The sequence below is a fragment of the Mesoplodon mirus genome (genome assembly GCF_964341445.2).
Source record: "Mesoplodon mirus genome assembly, chromosome: 3".
NCBI lineage: Eukaryota > Metazoa > Chordata > Mammalia > Artiodactyla > Ziphiidae > Mesoplodon > Mesoplodon mirus.
In genome coordinates, this window is record NC_138978.1 from 102,584,974 (window position 1) to 102,610,362 (window position 25,389).

Consider the following 25,389-nt stretch of genomic DNA (forward strand, 5'->3'; position numbering starts at 1 on the left):
TCCATGTTGTAACATATATCAAAATTTCCTTCCTTTTTAAAGGCTGAATAATATTCCATTGTATTGTATACCACAGTTTATCCATTTATCTGTTGGACTCCAGTTTCTTGCACAGTTTGGCTTTTGTGAGTAATGCTGCTATGAACATCAGTGTACAATATCTTTTTGCGACACTGATTTCAATTATTTTGAGCATATATACCTAGAAGTGGGATTGCTGGATCAAACGGTAATTCTATTTTTAGCTTTTTGAGGGACCACTATACTGTTTTCCACAGTGGCTGCACCAATTTTTATTCCCACCAACAATGCACAAGAGTTCCAATTTCTCCACATGCATGCCAACACTTAGTTCTTTTGATAGCAGCCATCCTACTGGGTGTGCAGTGGTTTTCAACTGCATTTCCCTAATGATTAATGATATTGAGTATCTTTTCATGTGCTTATTGGCCATTTGTCTATCTTCTTTGGAGAAATGTCTATTAAAGTCCTTTGCCCATTTTTTAATCAGACTCTTTTTTTTGGTTGTTGTTGAGCTGTAGGAGTTCTTTATATATTCTGGATATTAATCCTTTATCAGACATGATTTGCAAGTATTTTCTCTGATTTCATGGGTTGCCCTTTCACTGTTATGTCCTTTGGCTTATCACAATTATTAAAAAAATAATTAAACATTAAAAAAATGAAACTTGGGGAATTCCCCAGCTGTCCAGTGGTTAGGACTTGGCATTTTCACTGCAGTGGCCCAGGTTCAATCCTTGGTCAGGGAACTAAGATCCTGAAAGCTGAGCAGCAGGGCCAAAAAAATTAAAAATAAAATTTTTTTTAAAAGTGTAATTTGAATCAGACCTCTGAAGCTTCTGCCAGGGAGAAGCCAAGAACTTCTACACCGCCCTCCCATCCCCAGTCTCCTTCCCTGAACCCCCAATAGAGGATTCAGAGATTATAGATACTTCAGTTCTCGTATTTTCTCTTTCACGTGAACCTCCAAGAATCTATTCACCTCCATGCAGAAGACAGTGTGGAGGCACAGGAAAAAGGACATATGTAACCAGACAGTTACTGAAATAAGTAAGATAAGTTCTAGTGCTTATATCTAATGTACTGCAAAGTACAAATACCCAACATATGGGAGGATCTTAAAGTTTTCTCCTTGACAGTGATGGAGGTAGAATACATAATTTTATGAACACTTCTTACCATGAAGTTGATCTGGTCTACATCAAGAAATTGCCCTTTTCTAGTTTTAAATTAACACTAATGGCCTGCTATAATATCTAAAATGTGTAAAACTAAGTATGAAAGTAAACTAAAGGAGACTGTGGCCTGTTTTTAGCAGAATTCCTTTCTGCATGCCTGAGAGGTAGGAAAACTGTACTGCTGAATATCCACAAGCTAATCATATTTTATTTCTAAAGTACTCGATTCAATGTATTTGTAGTCAGTTAGAATTTATATATTTTGCCCAGCTTTTATTAATTAACTTTTACAATATGTTCAGTATATATAGTTCTCTAGATAGTGAATAAAAGAGAAGACACACAAAAGACAGTTGCGAAGGATTGAAAAGTAAGTTACTATGAGAAATTTAAAAAGAAACTTAAGAAAGTGATTGTGGGGCTTCCCTGGTGGCGCAGTGGTTGAGAGTCCGCCTGCCAATGCAGGGGACACGGGTTCGTGCCCCGGTCCGGGAAGATCCCACATGCCGCGGAGCGGCTGGGCCCGTGAGCCATGGCCGCTGGGCCTGCGCGTCCGGAGCCTGTGCTCCGCAACGGGAGAGGCCACAACGGTGAGAGGCCCGCGTACCGCAAAAAAAAAAAAAAAAAAAAAAAGAAATTGATTGTGGGGTTCATCCACTGGACCACACTACTGCCAAGTAAGCTGGAAAAAACAACACTCTAAACTGAAAACCACAGACACTGAGGAACAGGAATAGTTTAAGGTGTCAAGAGGTCTTTATTGAAATAATAGCACAGTTACACTTCTAATACCCTTTCCACTTGTATACAATAGATTAAAAATGCTTGCTACATACAGTGCACAGACAGTTCAACAGTTAGAACCAACTCAACTGCATGTGAAATAAATAAAATAGGCTATTTAATAATTTAAAGTAAAATTACTGTACAATATGAAAATAAAGATACATAAATGTTAGGATCTACAATGCCATAGAAATAAAATCATTATTCTGCATCACACAAAACAGTGCAAGAAAAGAATCTGAATAAGCTTTTGGAGTGCAAAGTTTAAAGTTTCCATTTTAAGTTATCATGCAGACATAGCATTTCAAGCCACGCTATAGTCTATGGCCAAGTTTTTAATTTTGAAAAGGAAAAATGCTAGCTGGTAAATTTACTGTACCATCAAGTGTTGCATCACATAACGCTGCTGCTCTGCCTACAGTACAGTTTAGAAGGGAGGTATCTTGTTGCATCCAAAAAATTGAAATTAACAAGTTTCTGAAGCAAACACGTTTACCTTTTAAGCCTGAAACAAAATAATGTGACAAAAGAGTAATTCTATCCCTGGGTTTAAGAAAAAAGAAAAGGCCTATACCACATAATGAACTAAGAAGCAGTTTTCCACGCATTTTTAAACTCCATAGTGATCCTTAGTTAAAACAACAATGTAACTCTGGGGAGACATATAAAATTCTGATCTCTAGCTGACAAGTGATACAATATCATGGGATTGTGAGAAAAGCAAAAGTAATTTCTGAATATCTATGTTTAATCTGTGTAGAACTTGGTTGCATTACATGTAATAATACGCTTAAAGTATAGTTCAGTTTCAATGTGTATATAAAACTGTCATTTAGGCGAAGACCAAGGAATGCATTTAATACTAAACTGTAAACACATCGGCCACCTTGACTTAGAGTGCACACTGACAACATAAGAGCTCTTCCGCAGACTTTGGCAACAAGACTACATACAGCAGGTCACAGCAGCACGAGCTCACATGGAAGACTGAAAGCACTGCAGAATAACACCACCCAACAGCTCCTATCACAGGGATACGTAGTAATAAGGGGCCTCCTCGTGCTAAGACACCTTCCAGGTCAGTCCGTGTTCTTCAAGTTTGTAATGTTCATAACTCAGTAGTCTTAATTCTGTGCCCTCACTGCATAGACTGACATTGGCTGTACTCTATCCACTGTATGTCCAGAGGGTTACAGTTCTGTCTGCAGAGGACGACAGGAAGGAAAGATCCTGGGTGTGCCACCTGCACTGAATGACTTTGTCCTTGTGTTCCCCCACCACCATGATAGGAAGCTGTTTAGTGAGGTCTCCTAAATTAAAGAAAAGAGATTTGACTTACAGTACAAAATATGTATAGATTTCATAGACTTCCTATTACTTTAAGACATTACAGTATATAAAAGCCTAATACATTAATATAGTACACTGAAAAGTTTAAACAGTTTAAATTACTGAAGATCTAATTATGTGAGCAGTATTTGGTAACATATACACAGCAACATGACACGGCTGCCACTCTCTCCTTGAAACTCTCTCCCCTTGATATCCCCCTGACTTCAGTGCCACTACACCTCAGCCTCCTTTGATGTTTGTCCTCTTCTTCCTGAGTTAAAGTTTGGTGAATCCCAACAGTCAGCCTTCAAATTTCTTGTTCCCTTTATACCTCATCTCCTATGAAATTTCACCTAGTACCATACTACCACAGCCATTTATATACTTAAGATTCATGTACATTTCATCTCCAACCTTGACTTCTCACCTGAGCTCGACTAGTAGACCAACAGCTATCTGACATCTCACTTGACTGCCTTGACAGTCATCTTAAGTATAACTTGTTTAAAACAAACTCTTGATTTTCTTGCCTAAACCTGTTCCTCTCCCTGTCTTCCTCATCTCAACGGTACCATTTGCTTGCTCATGCCAAAAACCTAGGAATCAGCACTGATTCCTTTTTCCCTCACTCCCCAAACTTAACAGAAACAAACTAAAATACATTCGTAATTCAGTCACTTCTTACTACCTCCACCTTTACAACCCTAGTCCAGGCCATCATCATCTTCCACCTGAATTGGTCCAATCGCTTCCTCGCAGATATTTATACTTACACACTCTCCCTATAATTCAAAATTATTTTTAAAATTTACAGACCATATCACTCCCTATTTTAAATCATCCAAAGGATTCCTATTATGCTTTTTAAAATGCCTACAAAACCCTGCCTCTGATTTATTCTCCTGCCTCTCTCTCCCTCGGTTCACTAAGTTCCAGCCACACTGGAACTTAGCAGTGTCATGAGCAAGCCAAATCCATTCCTGCCTCAGCACCTTGACCGTGCTATGGTCTGTTCCTAGGGTCCTGGCACAGCTTGTTCTTCTCACCAGGTCTCTGTGCAAATGGCACCTCGCTGGTGAGACCTACTCTAGCCTGTCCAGCACAGTCTTCCCCTAGCCACCCTGTCACTCTCTCCTGCCTTGCTAATCGTTTAACAGCACTTGCCAATACCTAAAATTACACTGTTTACTGGTTTGCTTTTTACTGACCTCTAAAATGTAAGCTCCATCAGGAAGAAAGTTACCTGTCTTATTCATCTCTCTGTCTGTCCCTAGTTGGTACACAGTAAATATTTGCTTAATGTATGTTTAAAAACAAAACTAGATACTGAAGATATAATTATACAGATTATACACTATGTTATTTTAAAGTAGCAGCAGGAGTATTGATACATAAATGTATATTTTAACATCTACCATCATTGAACTCAAAATGACTCAGTATAAAAAATGTTGATTCTTTTAAATACTGTAAAAACTATTTAACAATAAGACTATTCGCTCAATTTAATAATTTGTTACAATTCTTCTCAATACATTTACCAAGTAATTTGCTCAGCAGAAGCTACAAAACTAAAAGTTGAAAATGTTGTATAGTCAATCACACTAGATTAACATAAAAGAAAGATTCCAAATAGAATAGGAAAGACTAAAAAAAAGGAGAGAGGTCAATTTCCATCACCTTGTAGGTCTGTCACCTTTATTTTCATATCATAGGATCCTGTTAGCAAGTAGTGAGCTCCAGGAGAGAATCGAACAGAGCGAACATCACTGGAATGAGGGTGGTAACTTTGTACCATTCTTCCTCCTCTTATGTCATATAACATGCAGCTGGAATCTTCTTGTCCTGTGGCTAAGAGACGGCCACTGGGATCTACAGCTACAGATGCCACTGCACTGCCTGTATAGCAGGAGGAATGGAAGGTTCGATATGCAAAAATCAATATAGCTCAACTACAACAGCTACTTATGTTCACTGAACCATACACTAAAGATTTAATGTAGCTTATCAATACTGTTCCGTTATGGAAAAATCCAAACTGTCAACCAATAAATACTTGCATCCTTTTTTTAGAGGATATGTGAAGCAAGATTCTGTGAGAAATGAGAAAGCTCCTTTTTTTTTGTCCTTTGGGGAGAACCCCCTGGAGCAGCATTACCTATAGTGCAATAGATGAGCCACTTTTCCTAATGCAGTGTTTTCACTACTGGGTAAGTGTCCAGAAATTCTCCCATACCCAGCTCAGAGTCTAGTTGGGGGAACAAAAGATTAAATAACAAAATATGTTTTAGGACACAGTGTGGGAAATATCTCTAAGCAACATATGATTAACCGCCAACAGGAACTGAACAAAAAATAAGCTCTGAGTCTACAGGTTGGACCCTTGACTCTAGGCCACGAAATAATGCCTCCATGGGGGTGCAAACTGGTTCTCAGAGGACAAAAAAATCCTAAATATTAACAATGGTTTGTAACCCTTCGAAGTTCAGCCCTACCAAACCAAAATCTCATTCCTTAGTATTTAATTTCTTTTGTTAGGAAAAAATTTAATTTTGTTTTTCTCCTTAAGGAAAGCAATAATGATAAGGTTGAAGAGCACTACTCTAGACCAAAGTGGCCTGCGAAGACTTAACAGAAAAAAGGGATATAAGTTAGATCTTGAAGAATAGTAAACAGTATAAATAAGAGAGAATGTGTTTACATGTATTACACATATATGTAATTAGAAATAATCTTTGCTTGAATTTTTGATAGAGAAAAGAAGAGGCTATCAGGAGGAATTACATGAGAAACTGTTTAAAGGAAAGGAATGAAAACGTTTAAGGATAGGTAGCTTAGTTTGACTGCAGTTACTTGCTTTCACAAGTTAACATAAAAGGTAGCTTGTAGCTGAGTCATAAGGGCAGGTTAGGACCAGACCGTCAAGCATCTTGAAAGCCAAACTGCAGAGTGTGAGCTTGTTCCTGTACACAGCCCAACATCACTGCAGGTTTCTAAGCAAGAGATTTACATGATCCAAGGAGTGCTCTGGGAAGATTAATCTATGTGAAAATGTGTATCAAATTAAAATGGACAGACTATAGAAGGGAAACCACTGGAAGACAAGATAGAATAGTAGAATAATGAGAGAATAAGGGCCTGAATGATGACATGTAGACAGATTTCAGGAAAAAATTGAATAAAGAATCAACCGTCTTGTCAATTAACTGCCTGGATGGGGGCAAAAAAAGAAGTGAAAAATGAGCCCCAGATTTCAAATCTATGTACACAAGGAAATAAGAGAACCATTATCAAACACAGAGAAAATGGGAATAAGAGTGGATTTCCAGGGGAAATATAATGAGTTTAGCTTTACAAGTGCAAAGTTTATGGTGCCAACAGAAATCTAGGTTCATTTATTCAACAAAGTTATTAGATCACTACTCCCTTGGGCCAGGCACTATGGTAGATTTTAAATCTACTCTGAGAAATAAAACAGATATGACTGCTGCCTTTGTGAAACTTAAAATCTACTGAACGAGACCAGCAATAAACACACAAATATATAACTTTAAATAGTGATGAGAGGTATAAAGGAGATAAACAAGTTCGAAGATAGAAAATAATGGTAAGGTCCCAATTAAGGCAAAGAAGACCTTTCTGGCAATGTGCTAATAAAGCTAAGACCAAACATGAGAGGACCTGACCATGAGCAGACAAGTGGAAGAACATATCTGGTTTGATTCAAAGTATAGAAAAAGGTCCGTGAAAGTTGAGAGAATAGATAAAGCATTACAGAGAAAACAAAAAAATTAAGAATATAAGACAGGTCTTTTCACTTGGAATAGTACCACAGAACTGCTATTAAAAACTACAAAGGCAGGGCTTCCCTGGCAGCACAGTGGTTGAGAGTCCGCCTGCCGATGCAGGGGACGCGGGTTCGTGCCCCGGTCCAGGAACATCCCACATGCCGCGGAGCGGCTGGGCCCACGAGCCATGGCCGCTGAGCCTGCGCGTCCAGAGCCTGTGCTCCGCAATGGGAGAGGCCACAACAGTGAGAGGCCCGCGTACTGCAAAAAAAAAAAAAAAAAAAAAACCTACAAAGGCAGAAAAGGGACTCTAAAATAAAGACAATGGCAGAATACTGTCACTTTTAGATACCAGTATTTTAAAAGGTGATATAACACAAAGAGCAGTAGTCTCAGTTTACACGGAGCAATCCACGTTAAATTTAAAAAGCGAGGCACGTGTCATATGCTACCATTTGTGTCTGTGTATATGTGTGTTTAAAGGAGAAGGGAGAGTATGATATACAAACTTTTTGCTTATATACTTAGAGAATATTCCTAGAAGAATAAATAAGAAACTGGTCCCTTAGGGAAAGACACCAAGAAACAGGAGTGGGAAGAAAATGTTTTACACCCTTTTGCTCAATTTTTGCCATGTGTATGCAATTTAAAAATTTTTTTTAAAAGGTCTGAGTTCTAAAACGACCCTGCTAACAGAATAATCAGGGCATGATATTTAATCTCCACGGGCCTTGGTTTCCTTAGCTGAATATTATTTTTACAAATAAAGTAACAGATGAAAGCATTTTGTAAGAATTTAAGGTAATCAATAAAATGCCAAGTAGTTAGTTTCTATTGTTCCTATTGTTTTTTAACATGTTTTGCAGGAGAGAAGTAAGTGCAATCTATAAAGTTTCTTTCTCATATAAATTTATTTAAATTCCAAAAAAACCTACCAGTTCCATGGAATGTTGTGCCAACAACACGAACACAGCTTGGTACACGGAGATCCCAGAACCTAACAGTCTTATCTTGGGAACCAGACGCAATCATCCAGCCGCTCCAAGTGTAAAGCGCTAAAATATGCCCTATAAAAGATCATATAATCAGTTATTACTGTGGAACAGTATTTTTCTATAACACATTCAAAGCTAAGTACTCCTTACTGTTGAGCACGTCTAATCTAGTTAATCAAATATACTGTGTGGCAGGGATTTTCCATATATATCAAATACATTGGCAATTTTCAAAAAATTGAATTCAGTAAAAGGCACATCAAAACCATGCTGTATAAACTTAACCTTTTTTGGTGAGTCAAATAATTCAGGACATCATAATTAGTACTGAAAAAAATATTATCATTTGAAATTAGGGCAAATTTTCCAAAGAGGAAGCAAAGGATTGTGGGATTAGATCACCAGCTTTGGAAGGGACAGACCTGTTCTGCCATGTTTGGCAGTAAGATAATGAGCAAGTCATTTTGCCTTTTCAAGTTTTGCCTATTCCACATTTAAGATGGAGATAGAACTTCTGGCCTTATAAGGTTGTTGTGAGGATTAAATTAAGGAATTATGTGTATAAGTAAAGGAAAATGTTAGCTATCATTACTGTGTTGTTATCCAAAGTTCACAATTTAGATTTTTGAAATAAAAATTTCCTGTCCTGAAGAAATCCCTTTTGATGCAATATACCCCCATTAATGAAAATGCGTAGGGGGAAAAAGCATGGGATGAACAAAAAGAAGAGTAGCGTCTAAGACTGATATCACATACCGGTATGCCCACTCAGAGCATGGAGGCCCTGTCCTCTTTGACAATCGGTTGTATAAATGTTACAATCCCCTGCTCCAGCACTTATCAAAATAGCTCCACCACTTTCTGGGCCTTCCATAAATGCCAAGTCTCTAATTGTCCCATCATGCATACTAAATTCCAGATCCGGTCCTGAAACAGCAATAAGAATTTTAAAAAAAGACGCTGCTCAACTTACTGTGATAATTTGAGACTGCTAAACTGCCTCCAAACTGACCAAGAGTAGTAGAACGGTAGAATAGTATGGTTTATATTTTCATTTTGGAATTGATATAATAATCAATTTCACTTTACTGAGTAAAAAAACGTCAAGAAATCAAAATACCGACTTGGTTATCATCATCACTAAAACAGAGCTATATGTAGAGTTACCTTCTTGGCTTTTATCCCAAAGAAAATGAAAGAAAAAGCAGATACTCTCTGGAAAATATTCACTAATACAATTCTGGAAGTTATATAAAAGTTATTTTTTTGCTGACAATAATTTTCTGAGGATTAGACACCACCTGGCCACCTTGTAAGAAGTGATTAAAAAAGAATAATGCCAGGCTTCCCTGGTGGCACAGTGGTTGAGAGTCCGCCTGCAGATGCAGGGGACACAGGTTCACGCCCCGGTCCGGGAAGATCCCACGTGCCGCGGAGAGGCTGGGCCCGTGAGCCATGGCTGCTGAGCCTGCGCGTCTGGAGCCTGTGCTCCGCAACGGGAGAGGTCACAGCAGTGAGAGGCCCACGTACCGCAAAAAAAAAAAAAAAAAAAAAAAAAGAAGAATGCCAATGCCTCATGAACACAAGCAATTAGAATGTAAAAAAATTCTTAATGGTATATTCTTAGATTTTACTAAAAACAATACAGAGCTATATCAGAGACACATGGGGAAACATAAAGAACACACTGGCAAGCTACTGCTTACATACTCGGCCCCTACCTGTTGCATTACAAGTCTCTGCATTGAAGGGCAGCACTTTGACGTATTTGTCATTTGATCCTGTCGCTAATAACTGTCCACAAGGACTCCAGGCCACACAGTAAATGGATCCTTTGTGATGTTTATTCCTTTTAAAACGTACCACTGGCTGCTTAGGGATGTCATGTGCACTAGAAAGAAAAATCGCAAAAAGATATTTCAATTTCTTGCTTACTAAGGTTAATGAATGTGAAGTGAATGTGAAGTTCTGCATTATGGTTGTTCTTGAGGGAGGGAGCAAAAAAAGTATCAGACAGTACGTTAACAATTTTCAAACTCTTAGATGAAATAAATTTAAAGCATATTTAAAATCCAAAAGTAAAATTATTAACCATTATTATACTAACCTTAAGTCTTATTTCAGACCACATAGGGAAGAGGATATTTTTTAAGTCTTCATTTCACATATTTTCATATATTTTTCAATTCCCAGAAGAATTTTAAAAAGAGCTAATGATGCTTCTAATTCAAAAAGTTCAATAAACATTTATTAAACATATAATATGAGCAATTGCCTGGGGCTGGGGGAAGGCAAAGGATAGAGAAAAGGACAGAGAAAAAATAAAAGCGGCAAGAGCTCTGTCCTGAGTTTAATATCTGGCAGGGGTAGATGTTTCATGACTACCCACATACACTAAAGCAAGTATAAATATTATAGTCCAATACAAGGTACTAGGCCTTAAAGGACAGGGAGAACTATTACAGAAAAATATGAAGGCAGGAAAACTGCTTCAGTGAAGATAATATATAGTGGGGAGACCAGCCCAGCATGCAGCATGGGAAAAAGTCTGTAGGATTGGCGGGGAGAAGCCTGGGGCATTCCAGAGACTGAGTGGGACAGACATGATGGGTGAGGAGCAGCAAGCACAGCTGGGGAAGGTCCTAAAAGCCATGCTCCTTGATAGCTTGGCCTTTAATGGGAGTCTAACACTGGTTTAGTGGAGTAGTAGCATCTTATTTGTACTTTAAAACATAGACTAATATTAAGATACTATAGGTATAATGATAACATCAAGTCTATGTAAGAAAATGTACATGTTTTTGGAGATTCATCCTAAAGGGTGAAATGACAAACCTAAGATTAAAATACCTTAAAATACTTTAGTAAACAAAAAGGATGAAGAAATGTGACAAAAATCTTGACAAATGCATTTCAGTGCACTAATCTCTACTTCTGTGTATGCTTAAAATTTTCATAACTAAGAAATTTTTAAAAAACAATAATATTGATAAATCTTCAACACTTACAAGGTACTTAATAGTGATAGAGAAAATAAATCAGATCAAGATTCTCTTTTCAGCTGCACATCCAGTTCATTGCCAGGGCCAACCAATTCTTTCTTTAAATGGATTTTACCTCCATCCATTTTGCACTGCCATCACACCGGCCATTGACAACAGCCTCCTACCTTTCTCCTAGCATCTAATCTTATTGCCATCTGACCCAGAGTTTACATCACAATACTGTTCTGCTGAAAAATTTCAGCAGCTTCCCACTGCACTCACCATAAAATCCAAAATGGATACAAAACTGCATAACTTAGTTCATATCTATCTCTGTAGCCTCATCACACTACAGCTCACAATACTCCAGCTGATCTGAACTTGTTTTGGTTCCTTAAAAAGCCAAGCTCTTTCTCACGTTATGTTTCCTCTAATTACTATCTTCTCCCTTCTCTTCACATGGCTAGGTTCTACTCACCCTCAGATCTCAGCTTTAACACCTCTTCTTCAAAGAGGTCCTACTCTGACTCCCCAGTTCCCTCATCTCCCGTTTTACTATGTTACAGCACCTTGTACTTTCTCTTCATAGCACCTACAACAATGTATAATTACATTTATTAGTGTGCCTATCTCCATAATATCCATCTTCTCCACTAAGACAGAAGTTCCATAGGTCAATGAACATGTTTGTTTTACTCACAACTATCCCCAAAGCCTAGCACATAGAAGGAGCTCAAAATATATTTGTTAAATAAATGAATTTATTTTCATAAAAATCAGTTTCTTCAAGGGAGTCTATGAAACATCTGTGCCAGCATGAGAAATACAAAAGAGGAAAGTCAATTTAAGATCAGATTAACCTTAAATACACAAAGTCTTTGGCTCTGCCTATATAATTGTTTTTCTTTTCCACACGCTGATCTGGAATTCTGCCTATTCTCTCATATAATCCTACTTAACTAACACAATGAGCACCAATAAATTATGTTACTATCATCTAACATGATCCCTATTCCCCTTCCCAACCTTTAAATGCTACTGCAGTCAAAAAGCCTAAATTTCTAGTTTCAGATACAGAGATATACCAAAAAATGCAAATAAATAATCTCACCCCCTCTGTTTTCCAAACTGGGGTTATAATAAAAAAGCCTAAGGGTTGTAAAAAGTTTCCAAAACATATTATGACATGTACTGCTTTTTATTAAAAATTTTTTAAAGATGTGTAGCTTGTTTTGTTTGAGTGTTTTTGTCTACTGGTATGAAAACTATTCCATTTGTGGCCATTTCTCTAACCACAAAATCTACCAAATAGTTCTTGATCTTTATAATGCCTATTTATTTTGATAGTAAAAGCCTTGACAAATAAATTGACAAAAAAGAGTTCAAATTCGGTTTTCTGTGAGATTATATCTAAGGTATATGCTTTCTCAGTAACTTTAAAGAATTAGTTGTACACCTAACACATAAGGTCACGTGCCTGGTTTTTTGCAACATATGCCTTTAAAGATATATCTCTTATTTTCAAATCCCATAATCTGTTAAAACAAGAGACTAAAATCAAAATTAGGTTGACCGAATGAAAATTGAATCTTTCTAGGTCAAAATGGTCAAATATCAGCAATTTCATATAGTTCAACCTAATACTTCTTTGAAATTATTAGTATAAGATATTTTAAATTTTCTCCAAGTCTATAACCAGCAATACTTTGTCTTTATGTAATTAAGCTAGAATAGAAGGATCTTGCATATTTTTTAAAAAATTAACAAAAACCATGTAAATAAAGAAAACTAGACTATTGAGTGAACAATGGCCTAATCAAAAACATTTTATGAAAAACAACTTATAAAGTTAATCGATGATTCTTACGTATATTTTCTAAGTATTGAAAACAAAAGTGTAAAAGCTTAATAAAAGGGAAAGAAATAAAAATTAAACACTACTGAATGGCAATTCTTAAAAAAGGGACCATATAGCTAAATTAAAAACTAAAGTAAGAATGGCACAATAAATCATCTATCCTTACCTTGGATCAATTACTTCTGGATATGCACATACTCTCAGAGTTTTTGAATTTGAACCGACAGCATACAGACCACCACCTGGATGAAAAGCCACTGCTCTAACAGCTTGTGTGTCTTCTAGGGTATTAATACAAACAAACTGCTTTTTTGTTTTGTCATCCTATGGAAAGAATGAATATAAAAGTCATTTTATAAAAAAATGAATTTGAAAGAATTTGTCTTTATCTCATTTTAAATTCATCTGAACTGTATTATTCACTTCATCACTTTAATGTTCATAATCTACAATCATACATTTTTTTGAATGGCAAATCCAAATTAAGCCCAATTTTTCTATTTTTGCTACTCATTGCTAAACTAAGCTCACATAGATCACAGACATTCAAGTTTTTCTTCATTTACTATGACAAAATATAAGAATATGCATTCCCATATTAAGTTCTCTTTAACTGTCAAGGAAAAAAATAGCCCACATGTATAGTTCTTACAAAAACAGAAAACTGTTCATGTTTCTAAAAGTAGGAAATATAAAACACTATTATTTAATCATTTTAGGGTTAAAAAAAAAGTTTGCCATTATCTCCAGCAATGAATACTTTAATATTTCAAACTCAAATTGTAAAATACCCTTTTAAAACCGTAAAAATGATTTCAATCAGAACATTTAATTTCAGCCTCATTTCTATTTTAAACTGTCAACCTGTCTATCCACAGCCCTCTTCTGAGAAGGCAAGTTGAAACAGCTCTGTGTAAAAGCTTTGGTGACTGCTATTATTGGTATCATTTGAAACCACCCTGCTACCCTGACCAGGACTGGACCCTGGACCTGGAACAGAGCCCTCCAGGCTGGTTGTGGTGCACAGACCCAACCAAATTCTGTCTTTGCGTATGTACTTGACATTCATACGTTCCAAAGGCAAATCACTTCAGCTCTGGTTGTATGCTGAGAGCTCTAGAATCCATAGTGATTATATCAATGAAGAGACTACGCAGCTCCCTACCCAAACTTTTATGTATTCAGCAATACATCCTCATAGGGGAGTAGGAGTTAAACCTAATATATTACACTCTGTTTGTCTTACGTAACTGAATTGAATTCTTGTATTATTGATATCAATTTATTTGACTAGAAATACTACATTTTCCATTAATTCATATACAAGAAAGGTGACTGTTTACCAAATGAATAGCATGGGTAGATAAGAGAAAAATGGAGGGGAATGACTAATTGATTAAATGGCCGATAGCACATTAATAATAATTACTAAGGGTTGCTTTACAGCAGAAGTGGCAGAGCCAAGATTAACTTTACCTGCTCTTCTCCATTGTATTTAAATTTTTTTTTAATTTGTTGCCATTGAAAAAATAGATTTCACACAAAAATCTAACCTTCTAGCTTTTCTTGAAAATCAAAAGAACTAGAAACACTAGGCCAGCATATTTCTTTGTGCAAGGGACAAATATTCCTATGTACTTATCACAAAAATAGTCAACTTTATTCATTTATGTTACCTGTTTGGCCCCATAAGCATCTGAAATAATTATTGTTTATGGGGTTAAAATTTGAACTAGAGAAAATAAGATAGAGTGAAGGTGTACACTGGTTAGGGAAGGATATCTGGTTCCAAAGCAAAAAACAAATGCATTGATGAGAAGTCCAAAGGAGTAAAGATATAATAATACCTTAACTAATTAACCACAGGGTTCAGAGAGTAGTGACACAGCCCTAACTCATGCGCCAAGATCACCACTGGACAATTAATATGAATACTCTCAAAATGTGATTTCTCAGGCAACCCCGTCACTTCACTCAGTGAAAGCTCAACTACCCTGAGGTAACTACCAGCATTAACAATAATGACTATTTCTAAAGGTTGTTCTTTCTTTAAATTGAGAATTCCTTGACAAAATTTGCAAATAAATATAAAAATAATGAACCTTCCTTCCCCTAAGTATTACCTCTTCCCCTCTTGATCTTGACAGATTCCCTGAAGAATCTCCAAGAGGTGGCTTAATGACCGAATGTTCTGATGAGCTGTGTGAATAGAAATTCAAGTACAGTTTACTCTGAATATCAAAACAGAAACTAATTTGTCCTTTCAATCTCTAATATTTATTTTTTTGGCAAATGACACCCACTGACTCCAGTCATAGTTACTCTCTGGAGCCATTTATTAAGAGGCTCTGGACTCCATAACACAAAGCATAGTTAGTTGTAAGGAAGGAATGAGAAGCCATTCTAGAAAAGAGATTAAGTCAAAGTCCACAAATTTTATAGTCAGATGTCAACTACCTTTTCCCTGCTTAGTTCCAGAATCCTGGTTGCTATGCTTACATCCTAACCCAGGCAGGAACCTGGATTGCTCTTTAGAAAAAATTATCTGGGCCATGAGAAAAGACTAACAGAAACTGGACAGTTCAGGGTCCCACAATAAAACAATGTTTCCATTTAATCACTTTTTGGTGAGGCCAACAGGTAAACACATGCATCCATACATGTGGCCCTTCCTTCCAATCAGCTTTTTAAAAAAATGCCTCACTCCCAATAGTCAAATGCTTGAAGAAAGCCTCCTAAATAAAAAACAGAGACTAGGGTCTTCCCTGGTGGTACAGTGGTTAGGACTCCATGCTTCCACCACGGGGGCACGGGTTCCACCCCTGGTCGGGGAACTACGATCCTGCAAACCCTGAAACGCAGCCAAAAACAAAACAAAACAGAACAAAAAAAACGAAGAGTAAAATAAACAAGAAAGGAATTTGGAAGAAGGAAGACAATTAAGGAAACAAAAGCTACAAAAATATAATTAAAATTCTAAGAAATATAAGGGGAAATAATGAATCCAGGAAACAAGAAAAATATCTATTAAAAAATATAAGGAAGGGCTTCCCTGGTGGCACAGTGGTTGGGAGTCCACCTGCCGATGCAGAGGACACGGGTTCGTGCCCCGGTCTGGGAGGATCCCACATGCTGTGGAGCGGCTGGGCCCATGGGCCATGGCCGCTGGGCCTGCACATCCAGAGCCTGTGCTCCGCAATGGGAGAGGCCACAGCGGTGAGAGGCCTGTGTACCGCAAAAAAAAAAAAAAAAAAGATATATATATATATATATATATATATATATACACACACACACACATATATATATATATAAGGAAAGTTAGAGAATAAGAAAGAGCTTAGAAAATAAAATATGATACCAGAAAAAATTAATCAATAGAAAATGGAGGTAAGAAAATTGCTACATAAATGTTTTCAATATTCTAGCACTTAAGTTTCCAGCTTAAAAGAGCCCACAAAGTATCCAGCAAAATGAAGTAAAATAGACCTACTCTGATGTGTATCATCATGAAGTTTTAGAACATCAGGGAAGACAAAGTCCTAAAAAATCCCAGAGTGGAAAAAGCAGTAGTCCTCATACAAAGGATCATATCACAATGGCATCAGACTTTTCAATATGTATGTGAGCATGTAGCAATGACTCTGAAACTCTGAGAAATGATTTCCATCCTAGAATTCTATACTCTGCTATACTAACAAGTCAAATGTGAAATACTTAGACATGCAAGATCTCAGAAACTTCTACTCTGATGTACCCCTTTTCAGAAAACTACATGAGATCCTAAAACAGGGGATCCAATACAGGGAACAGACAAAGGAAACTCCAAGGAGAATGGTGAAGGAAAGTCCCAGGACTCTCTAGGCCTGAATAAAATGACTTAGAAGCAATGAATATAAAGTGAACCAGGAGTGATCTTGGAGGGGTTTCTCCCAGGGGGGAAAAAATGGAAAGAGAAAGTACCTAATATTTATTACTGTAATGAGGAGTTTTATGATTTTACAGTTCTGTCACAGCACCTGCAGATAGTTTAGTACCAAGAAAACTAAGCATGTATACACATGCACATGCACACCAAAAATGAGGCAATTACTCCCCCCCATGAAAAACAAAAAAGTTTTGTGAAAGGAAATAAATTCATACTATATGACTCAGTTGTAAATAACATTTACATGGCCATAGTAATGTTAACACTGAATACCGATTTAAACAAAAATTGATGTATATTAGAAGAAGGTGTAGACAAAATTAATGTGTTGTAGGTAAGGTATGGTAGCTAAATCTAATTGGCAGGGAATCAAGGGATAATAAAAACAGCAATAGAAGCAGATTATTCAGAAATGTGGAGATACATAGCAAAAGAAACAGCTAAGTAGGCTGAAAATGGCAGCCTAGTAGAAACAGAAGTCATGGACCAAGATGGGTAAGAGAGGGGATTCTGTTTTGTTTTAAGTCTTGAAGTGCTATTTGTCCTTTTAAACCATGTATGTATATTACTTTGATAAAAATAAAAACCAATTTTAAAATTTGAGTTCTAGTTTGGGGGGTACACAAAACAAGTGTTATAGGAACTGTAATAAAGAAGCAAATATTAGATAAACTTATATTCTTAAGTATAAAACTAGAGTTTTTGATACTAAATGGATAAAGCTAATTCCTGTAAACATCCAAATGCCAAAAGCAAGTTATGCATTTTAAAACGAACTACTCCCAAAGGTGTTTAATGTTATAATAGAGGAAGAAAATGCTCAACTATTCCCATTGCATAAATTAACACTTGTCTACTGATAACAAGATGAAAAATTTTCTGACTACTGAAAACATAAATATGCAAGAAGTCTCAATTGCTGTAACTACCAGAGCTGCCAAGACTGTCTTGCTGCAATCATTCCACCATGTCAGAAAACATCTTCTTGTGCCCTGGATGTCTGTGAATTAAAAGATTACTTGTTGAAAGGTACCAATGGCAAGGGAAAAAACTGGGGAGAAGATAAAGCCTAAAACTGTATGATCTCTGAGTAAGATGGCTCATAAAAAAATAGAATTGCCTTGGTGGTGGTAAGAAAGCAAAAAGAAAAATAGGAGAATAAAGACTATTAAGAGACTCAGAAGTTAGTAGAAGAGAATATAGATAAATGAAGGCAGATCAGAAAAAAAATTTGGTAGGTAATGAACTATAAAAACTTTCATTTGTAAGGCTCCAAAGAGAAGTTCAACTTTCCAAGTCTATTTATTAGTATGAAGTTAACATTTCCAGGTCTAACAAAGTAAAACACTTACATTTGGTTTCCACAAGAAGGTGATTCCTCAAGAAAAGGTGTGTGATTTATTGATCCAGGATTACTAGGAGTGCTTGTGTGAATATCTGAAGCATCATGTGTTAATCTCTGACTAGAGTCTTGGGATGGTGTAGAAAAACTAGTGATGGAAGAATTATTAGATCCATTGCCTTTGTTCCCATTACACTGCTGGTTGAGCGCTGGTACCTCATTACCAAGGCTATCCATTCCAATATTTAATTCACCTAGCTTTTGAATGGACCTATAAAATAAAACAACGTAATTATATTAAAATAAAAACTTAGTCATATTCCTAGCATATAGAAGACTGAAAATTTGAGAGGGTAAATACATGCACATATAACATATATGACAAGTTTAGTACTAAAAATTACCATCATCAGTTTAAGACACAACCAAGAAACTGAAAGAAGATCCAAATTTTCCTATAGTATACCACTGTAAAGGAGATAGGCATAATGGGTATCACTGATTTTTTTTAAAGCACCTTTTGCCATAAAAAAACAAAAAAAATCTGTTTCTTCTCCAGTATAACTTTGGTTCAATTTTCAACATGAAAATTAATTTCCCAAAATAATAAAAATATCACCACTATCAAATTTCTCACCAACAAAACAAAACAAGCCATTTTCATTTCAACTGTCTAGTAATGTCATATCAACTAAGAAATGGATGACTAGAGCAGGCCATGATGGGACAAAGTCAAGTGGCATCCTTATTATCCACACATTCACTCATTCATTCATTTATTCATTCTACAAAAACTATTTGCCAGGCTCTGATCTAGGCACTAGGGAGATAAAACGGGGAGCAAAACAAGGTGGCCTTGGGATCTTTCCCTCACTGCAAGTCTCTCTACGTCAGGGTAGCCTGACTCCTTTTGCTGGACTCAGGGCTCCAAAGGGCACAGAGGAAGCTGTCAGGCTCTCTTAAGATTTAGACCAGAACTGGAGAATCACTTTCTCCAGCCTAGATTTAGTATGAGAGAGGACTACATAAGGGATGTAACTACCAAGGGGTATTGTGGCTCATTGTATTTTCTAATTTATCTACATTAAACATTAGTGTTCGTGTGTGTGCTTGTGCATGCGTGCATGTGTATGTTTAGGTCTTAAAAAAGACTTTAAAAGAGCAGTTTAATATTATTAAAGGAATTGGCAGCCATTACTAAATATTTATCAGTTAAAATGTTTAACTAGACAGTACTTCTAATCTTCTATGAAACACTAATCCTGTGAAATGCTCCCCATAAAAAAAGAGCCTGAGTCAAATAAATGTGGGAAATGCTAAGTATAAAGAATCTAAAATGCAAATTTCATATTGATTCTCTCAAAGTGGGGAGGATGGGGAAGGGGCAGAATATGCCTATAATAAGTGCCAATTATTAGTAACAGAAACAAAATATCAAGAGGTATAAAGTAGTGATACAGTGCTGTTAATAATAATCCTATCACACTTTAGTTGATTTTTTTCAGTAAGCTCTATTATAGAACATGACTCTTATTTCTCTGCCTCTTTCTATGTCTCTGGGAAGGAAGAAACAAAATTTAATTCTGGAAACTGTGCTCTGCTGCTAGAATGATTTGGAAGACTAAAACATTAAGGGGAAAAAAGTATATTTTAATTTCTAGATTCTATGTCTATTCAATTTGTCCTTGGTATTAGTCAGGTACTTTAATGTCCTGGTACAGGCTCAGATATATAAGGTCCAGAAAAAAAGGATTGAACTATTATTTTAAAGAGTTAGAAAACGGATAAGAAAAGGTTAAGACAACAACAGAGGGCTTCCCTGGTGGCACAGTGGTTAAGAATCCGCCTGCCAATGCAGGGGACACAGGTTCAAGCCCCGGTCCAGGAAGATCCCACATGCTGCAGAGCAACTAAGCCCGTGCACCACAACTACTGAGCTTGCGCTCTAGAGCCCGCAAGCCACAACTACTGAGTCCTCATGCCACAACTACTGAAGCTCACGTGCCTAGAGCCCATGCTCCACAACAAGAGAAGCCACCGCAAGGAGAAGCCCGTGCACCGTAACGAAGAGTAGCCCCCCGCTCACCGCAACTAGAGAAAGCCCGGGCGCAGCAATGAAAACCCAATGCAGCCAAAAAAAAAAAAAAAAGACAGCAACAGAGAATTTATATGAAACTAATTTACAAAAACTTAGGATAAACACCCATTCATATTTATTTATAACAGACCTGGTTATCTTATGGATTTTTATAACATGCTTACCTTTAGTACAATTTAAAATTCTAATCTCTAAAGAAATTGAGAACAGTTGATAAATAATAAATATGCTCTAAACTGAAACTAAATTATAAGAAATAATTTGAATTCTATTTATAATTGTCTTTAAAGGAAGAATAAACCATCTTGAATAGTTTAACTTTTTTTCTGAGAAAGGACATACTACTACCAGAATCACAGAACCTTGCCACTTCATGTTCTGACTTAATGCTAGGTATCTGCTTTTACTGAAAAATAAAACAGTCAGGAAGTCAAACTGCAACCATGACTTTTACTGATATGAAGATGACATCCAAGAACTAGAAGTAGCAATTCATCAAATTAGGATAATTCTCATAAGCCACTGACTTGATCAGAGGTGATAATTAAACGACCCTCAAACTGAATGTTCAGAGGCCTACCTAGACTCTATAGATTACCACTATACAAGTTCCTTGTGTGAAGGTTTGAAGACAGGATCAGTTTCAGGCTCACTGACTTGCATAACACGCAGAGTGTCAAGCAGATTACTTCCAATATTACTGAACCAAGTAAAGACAGTCGCCGCTGCATTACCATATTATAATCATGATGATAGCCAACATTTATGGCATACCTCCTATATGCTAGATATTATTCTAAGTAATTTTTTATGTATGTTAATTCAATCTTCCAACAACCCTTGCTCATTTAAATATACATATTCAGGCTTCCCTGGTGGTGCAGTGGTTAGGAATCCGCCTGCCAATGCAGGGGACACGGTTCAAGCCCTGGTCCAGGAAGATCCCACATGCTGTGGAGCAACTAAGCCCGTGCACCACAACTACTGAGCCTGTGCTCTAGAGCCCGCTAGCCACAACTACTGAGCCCATGTGCCACAACTACTGAAGGCCACGCTTCTAGAGCCCATGCTCCACAACAAGAGAATCCACTGCAATGAGAAGCCCGCGCACCGCAATGAAGAGCAACCCCGGCTCGCTGCAATGAAGACCCAACGTGGCCAAAAATAAATTAATTAATTTTTATAAATAAATAAACAAACAAACAAACATATTCTGGTTTACTGATTTCTAAAAAAAAAATGTTACCATATATTTACCTCCTATAGTTAAAAATAATATAAGTTCATACTGTCTTGGCAGAAATTATAAGAATCATTTTAATATACTGAATTCAATAGAATCTGAAAGTTTAAGCTCTCAAAATAACAATAAAAATAACAGGTAACACTTAATATAGTGCTTACTCTAGGCCAGGTACTGTTTTAAGCACTTTACGTGGATTAACACATTTAATCTTCATGGCAACCCTGTGAAATAGATGAGGAAACGAGTAAATAGAAGGTAGTAACTTCCCCTAGGGTCCTCAGCTACGCTGGGACAGGGCTGGATCCAGAAGTAGTCTACTTCCAGGCTGTGTGCTGAAACCACCACGCTCACTGCTCCCTTTGCTTAGATGTGAAAGGCCATTTAAAGGGAAGAAGGACAAAACTAGATGAGCCCTCAGAATGCTGTGACTGGAAGAGATTAAGTAACTCCACACTATTTGAAACACTTAAAAAGCCTTAAAATTTCAAACTATACATGGCAAGTAGCAGTTGCTGCATGCTCTTAATAGCTTTTAAATAATTCCTTATATTTAAAAAAGTGACTAAAAAGACCGACCTATTGAGGAATTGTTCAGTAAGATTCTGCTGCTGATCAGGACCATCCTCCTGATTCACACCTCCTTCAAGCAGCATCTGTTGGTATATCTGTCGCTGTTGCTCCTTCTGTTCTAAATGCTGTTGATAGCGTAATCTTTGCCTATAATATTCTTGAAATTGTTCTGTTGAATCTCGAAGCTTAAAAATATTAGAAAAAATAATATATTTGAGCAGACTACAATTGAATATGTCACCACTCAACAGTAACTTCTATAAGTGCTGAATAAAACATACAGATAGCTATAAATAACAGTCAGAAAATACTTAATATATTGGCTCTTTGAAAAATAACATAGTATCCATGAGTCTTAACAAGTCACGTAGATCAGATCAGTTAATTTGCTGAATTCCACGGCAAGAGATTGACCAAAATGAATGGTCATCCTGGATCCCTAACACCAAATAAAAATACAAGTTACAGTTGTCACAAGGGAGACATAGATAGAGAATACAAATGTAGATAAAGACAAACACAAATCTATCTATATTACTAGAAAAAAAAATAATTACTGAGGGGCTACATTAATATTTAATAAACACAATATTAATCTTATCCAACACATTTAATTTAAGCATGTAAGTGGCTTAATAGGTTACTCTGGAGGGAAGCTTATAAAATTTCCCTCAAAAACAATACCTTAATTCAAACAGCCTTTCACAAGAAAGTAGAATAAATGGGTGTTAAACTTAGCAGTCTCAACATTCCTTCCTCACTCTTCTAGAAGCCAACTTAAAGGACTTAGATATCATAGTGAATTCAAATATTGGCAAAGAAAAACGCCTGCCAAGCCGGAGTCTGGTCACATTACACAGGTCACGTGAACTGGAACAAATCAGTCATCTCTAAACTTGGCCAACACTGATAAGAAGCTTATCTAAGAGTCTTGTACTGCTAATTAAAGCTAAAACTGTCTCCCTTTTCCAGAAAATAGTAACAGTCCCCCTTTATTTCATAACTTATAGCAATAACTCTGAGACAAAATTATCTGTATGTCCTTTAAAAAAATTTTGTGGTAAAATACAAATATTGTAATTTTAACCATTTTCAGTGTACAATTCAGTGGCATTAGATTCATAGTGTTGTACAACCATCACTATTATCTATTTCCAAAAATTTTCATCACCCCAAATAGAAATTCCATAAACATTAAGCAATAACTCCCCATTTCCCTCTCCCCCTAACCCCTGCTAACTTCTACTTTCTGTCTCTATAAATTTGCCTGTCCTAGATATTTCACATAAATGGAATCATACAATATTTGTCCTTTTGTGTCTGGCTTATTTCACTTAACACGATGTTTTAGAGGTTCATCCAAGTTGTAGCATATCATTCCTCTTTATGGCTGAGTAATATCCCATTGTATGGATATATCACTTTCGTTTATCCATTAACCTGTGGATGGACATGGGTTATTTCTACCTTTTGGCCACTATAAATAATGCTGCTATGAACATGGATGTACAGATATCTGTTTGAGTCCTTGCTTTCAATGCCTTTGGGTATATACCTAGAAGTGAAATGACTGGGTCATACAGTAATTCTATATTTAGCTTTCTGAGGTACCATGAAACCACAATGACAGCACCATTTTACATACCAACCAGCAATGTATGAGGGCTCAAATTTCTCTGTTTCATCATCAACACGTGTTATTTTCCATTGCTTTGATTTTAGCCATTTTAGTAGTTGTGAAGTTATATTTCATTGTGGTTTTGATTTACGTTTCCCTAATGACAAGTGATGTTAGGCATCTTCTTCATGTACTTATTGGCCATTTATAGACATTTAGCCAATTTGCAGAAATGTCTATTCAAGTCCTTTTTTAGATTGGATTTTTTTTTTGTTGAGTTGTAGTAGTTCTTTACATATTCTAGATATTAAACTCTTGCCAGATAAATGATTTGCAAATATTTTTCCCATTCTGTAGGCTGTCCTTTCACTTTCTTGATAATGTCCTTTGATGCACAAAAGGTTTTTTTTTAAATATTTATTTATTTATTTTGGCTGCCCTGGGTCTTAGTTGTGGCATGTGGGATCTTTAATTGCAGCATGCGGGCTCTTAGTTGCAGCATGCAGACTTCTTAGTTGTGGCACATGTGTGGGACCTAGTTCCCCGACCAGGGATCGAACCCGAGCCCCCTGCATTGGGAGCATGGAGTCTTACCCACTGGACTACCAGGGAAATCCAAAAGTTTTTAATTTTGATGAAGTCCAATTTATCAGTTTTTACATTTGTTGCTTAAGCTTTGGTATCATACCTAAGAACACATTACAAAATCTAAGGTTATGAAGATTTATCCCTTTGTTTTCTTCTAAGAGTTTTATACTTTTAGGTCCTATACTTAAGTTGTTGATCTATTTTTAGTTAATTTTTATATATGGTGTGAGGTAGAGGTCCAACTTCATTCTTTTGCATGTGGAAATCCAGTTGATCTAGCATCATCTGTTGAAAAGGCTATTTTTTCCCCCACTGAATGGACTTGGCACCCTTGCCAATAATCAGTTGGTCATGGATATATGGAATTATTTCTGGTCTCTCAATTTATTCCATTGGTCTGTATGCCTATCCTTATACAAGTACCACACAGTTTGGATTACTGTAGCTTTGTAGTAAGTTTTGAAATTATGAAGTGTGACTCCTACAACTTTGTTCTTCTTTTTTCAAAATTGTTTTGGCTATTCAAGGTCCCTTGCAACTCCATATGAATTTGAGTATTGGCTTTTCCATTACTGCAAAAGAGGTGGTGAAATTTTTACAGGAATTGCATGGAATCTGTAAATAATACTGGGGTAGTACTGACATCTTAACAGTATTAAATCTTCCAATCCATTAACACAGAATGTCTTCAATTATTCAGATCTTCTTTAACTTCTTTCAGCAATGTTTTGTAGATTTTAGCATACAAGTCTTTCAACTCCTTAATTTATTCCCAGATATTTTATCCTTTTATATGCTGTTGTAAATGAAATCGCTTTAATTTCCTTTTCTGATTGTTCATTGTTAGTGTATAGAAACACAACTGATTTTTATGTGTTGATCTTGTACCCTGCAACTCTGCTGAACCTGTTTATAAGCTGTAGTAGCTGTCTTGTGAATTATTCATGATTATACATATAATATTCATGTCATCTGTGAATAGAGGTAGCTTTACTTCTTCCTTTCCAATTTATTTCTTTTTCTGGCCTAACTGCTCTGGCTAGAACTTCTAATAAAT

The 25,389-nt window shown here is 36.5% G+C and overlaps 1 protein-coding gene across 2 annotated transcripts in view; it reads right to left on the reverse strand.

Annotated features, from left to right (window-relative positions):
* Positions 1–1,936: 1,936 nt before the first annotated feature.
* WDR47 (WD repeat domain 47) overlaps positions 1,937–25,389 on the reverse strand; it is a 56,476-nt gene continuing 33,023 nt past the window's right edge. For both annotated transcript variants that reach the window (XM_082613411.1, XM_082613410.1), the window contains exons 7-15: positions 22,133–22,311; positions 18,223–18,483; positions 15,066–15,141; positions 13,109–13,266; positions 9,822–9,991; positions 8,857–9,027; positions 8,041–8,172; positions 4,998–5,216; positions 1,937–3,295 (exon numbers count right to left, since the gene is read on the reverse strand). In XM_082613411.1, the coding sequence (XP_082469537.1) occupies positions 3,153–3,295; positions 4,998–5,216; positions 8,041–8,172; positions 8,857–9,027; positions 9,822–9,991; positions 13,109–13,266; positions 15,066–15,141; positions 18,223–18,483; positions 22,133–22,311 (1,509 nt within the window). In that variant the 3' untranslated portion in view covers positions 1,937–3,152. The remainder of the gene's footprint in view (positions 3,296–4,997; positions 5,217–8,040; positions 8,173–8,856; positions 9,028–9,821; positions 9,992–13,108; positions 13,267–15,065; positions 15,142–18,222; positions 18,484–22,132; positions 22,312–25,389) is intronic.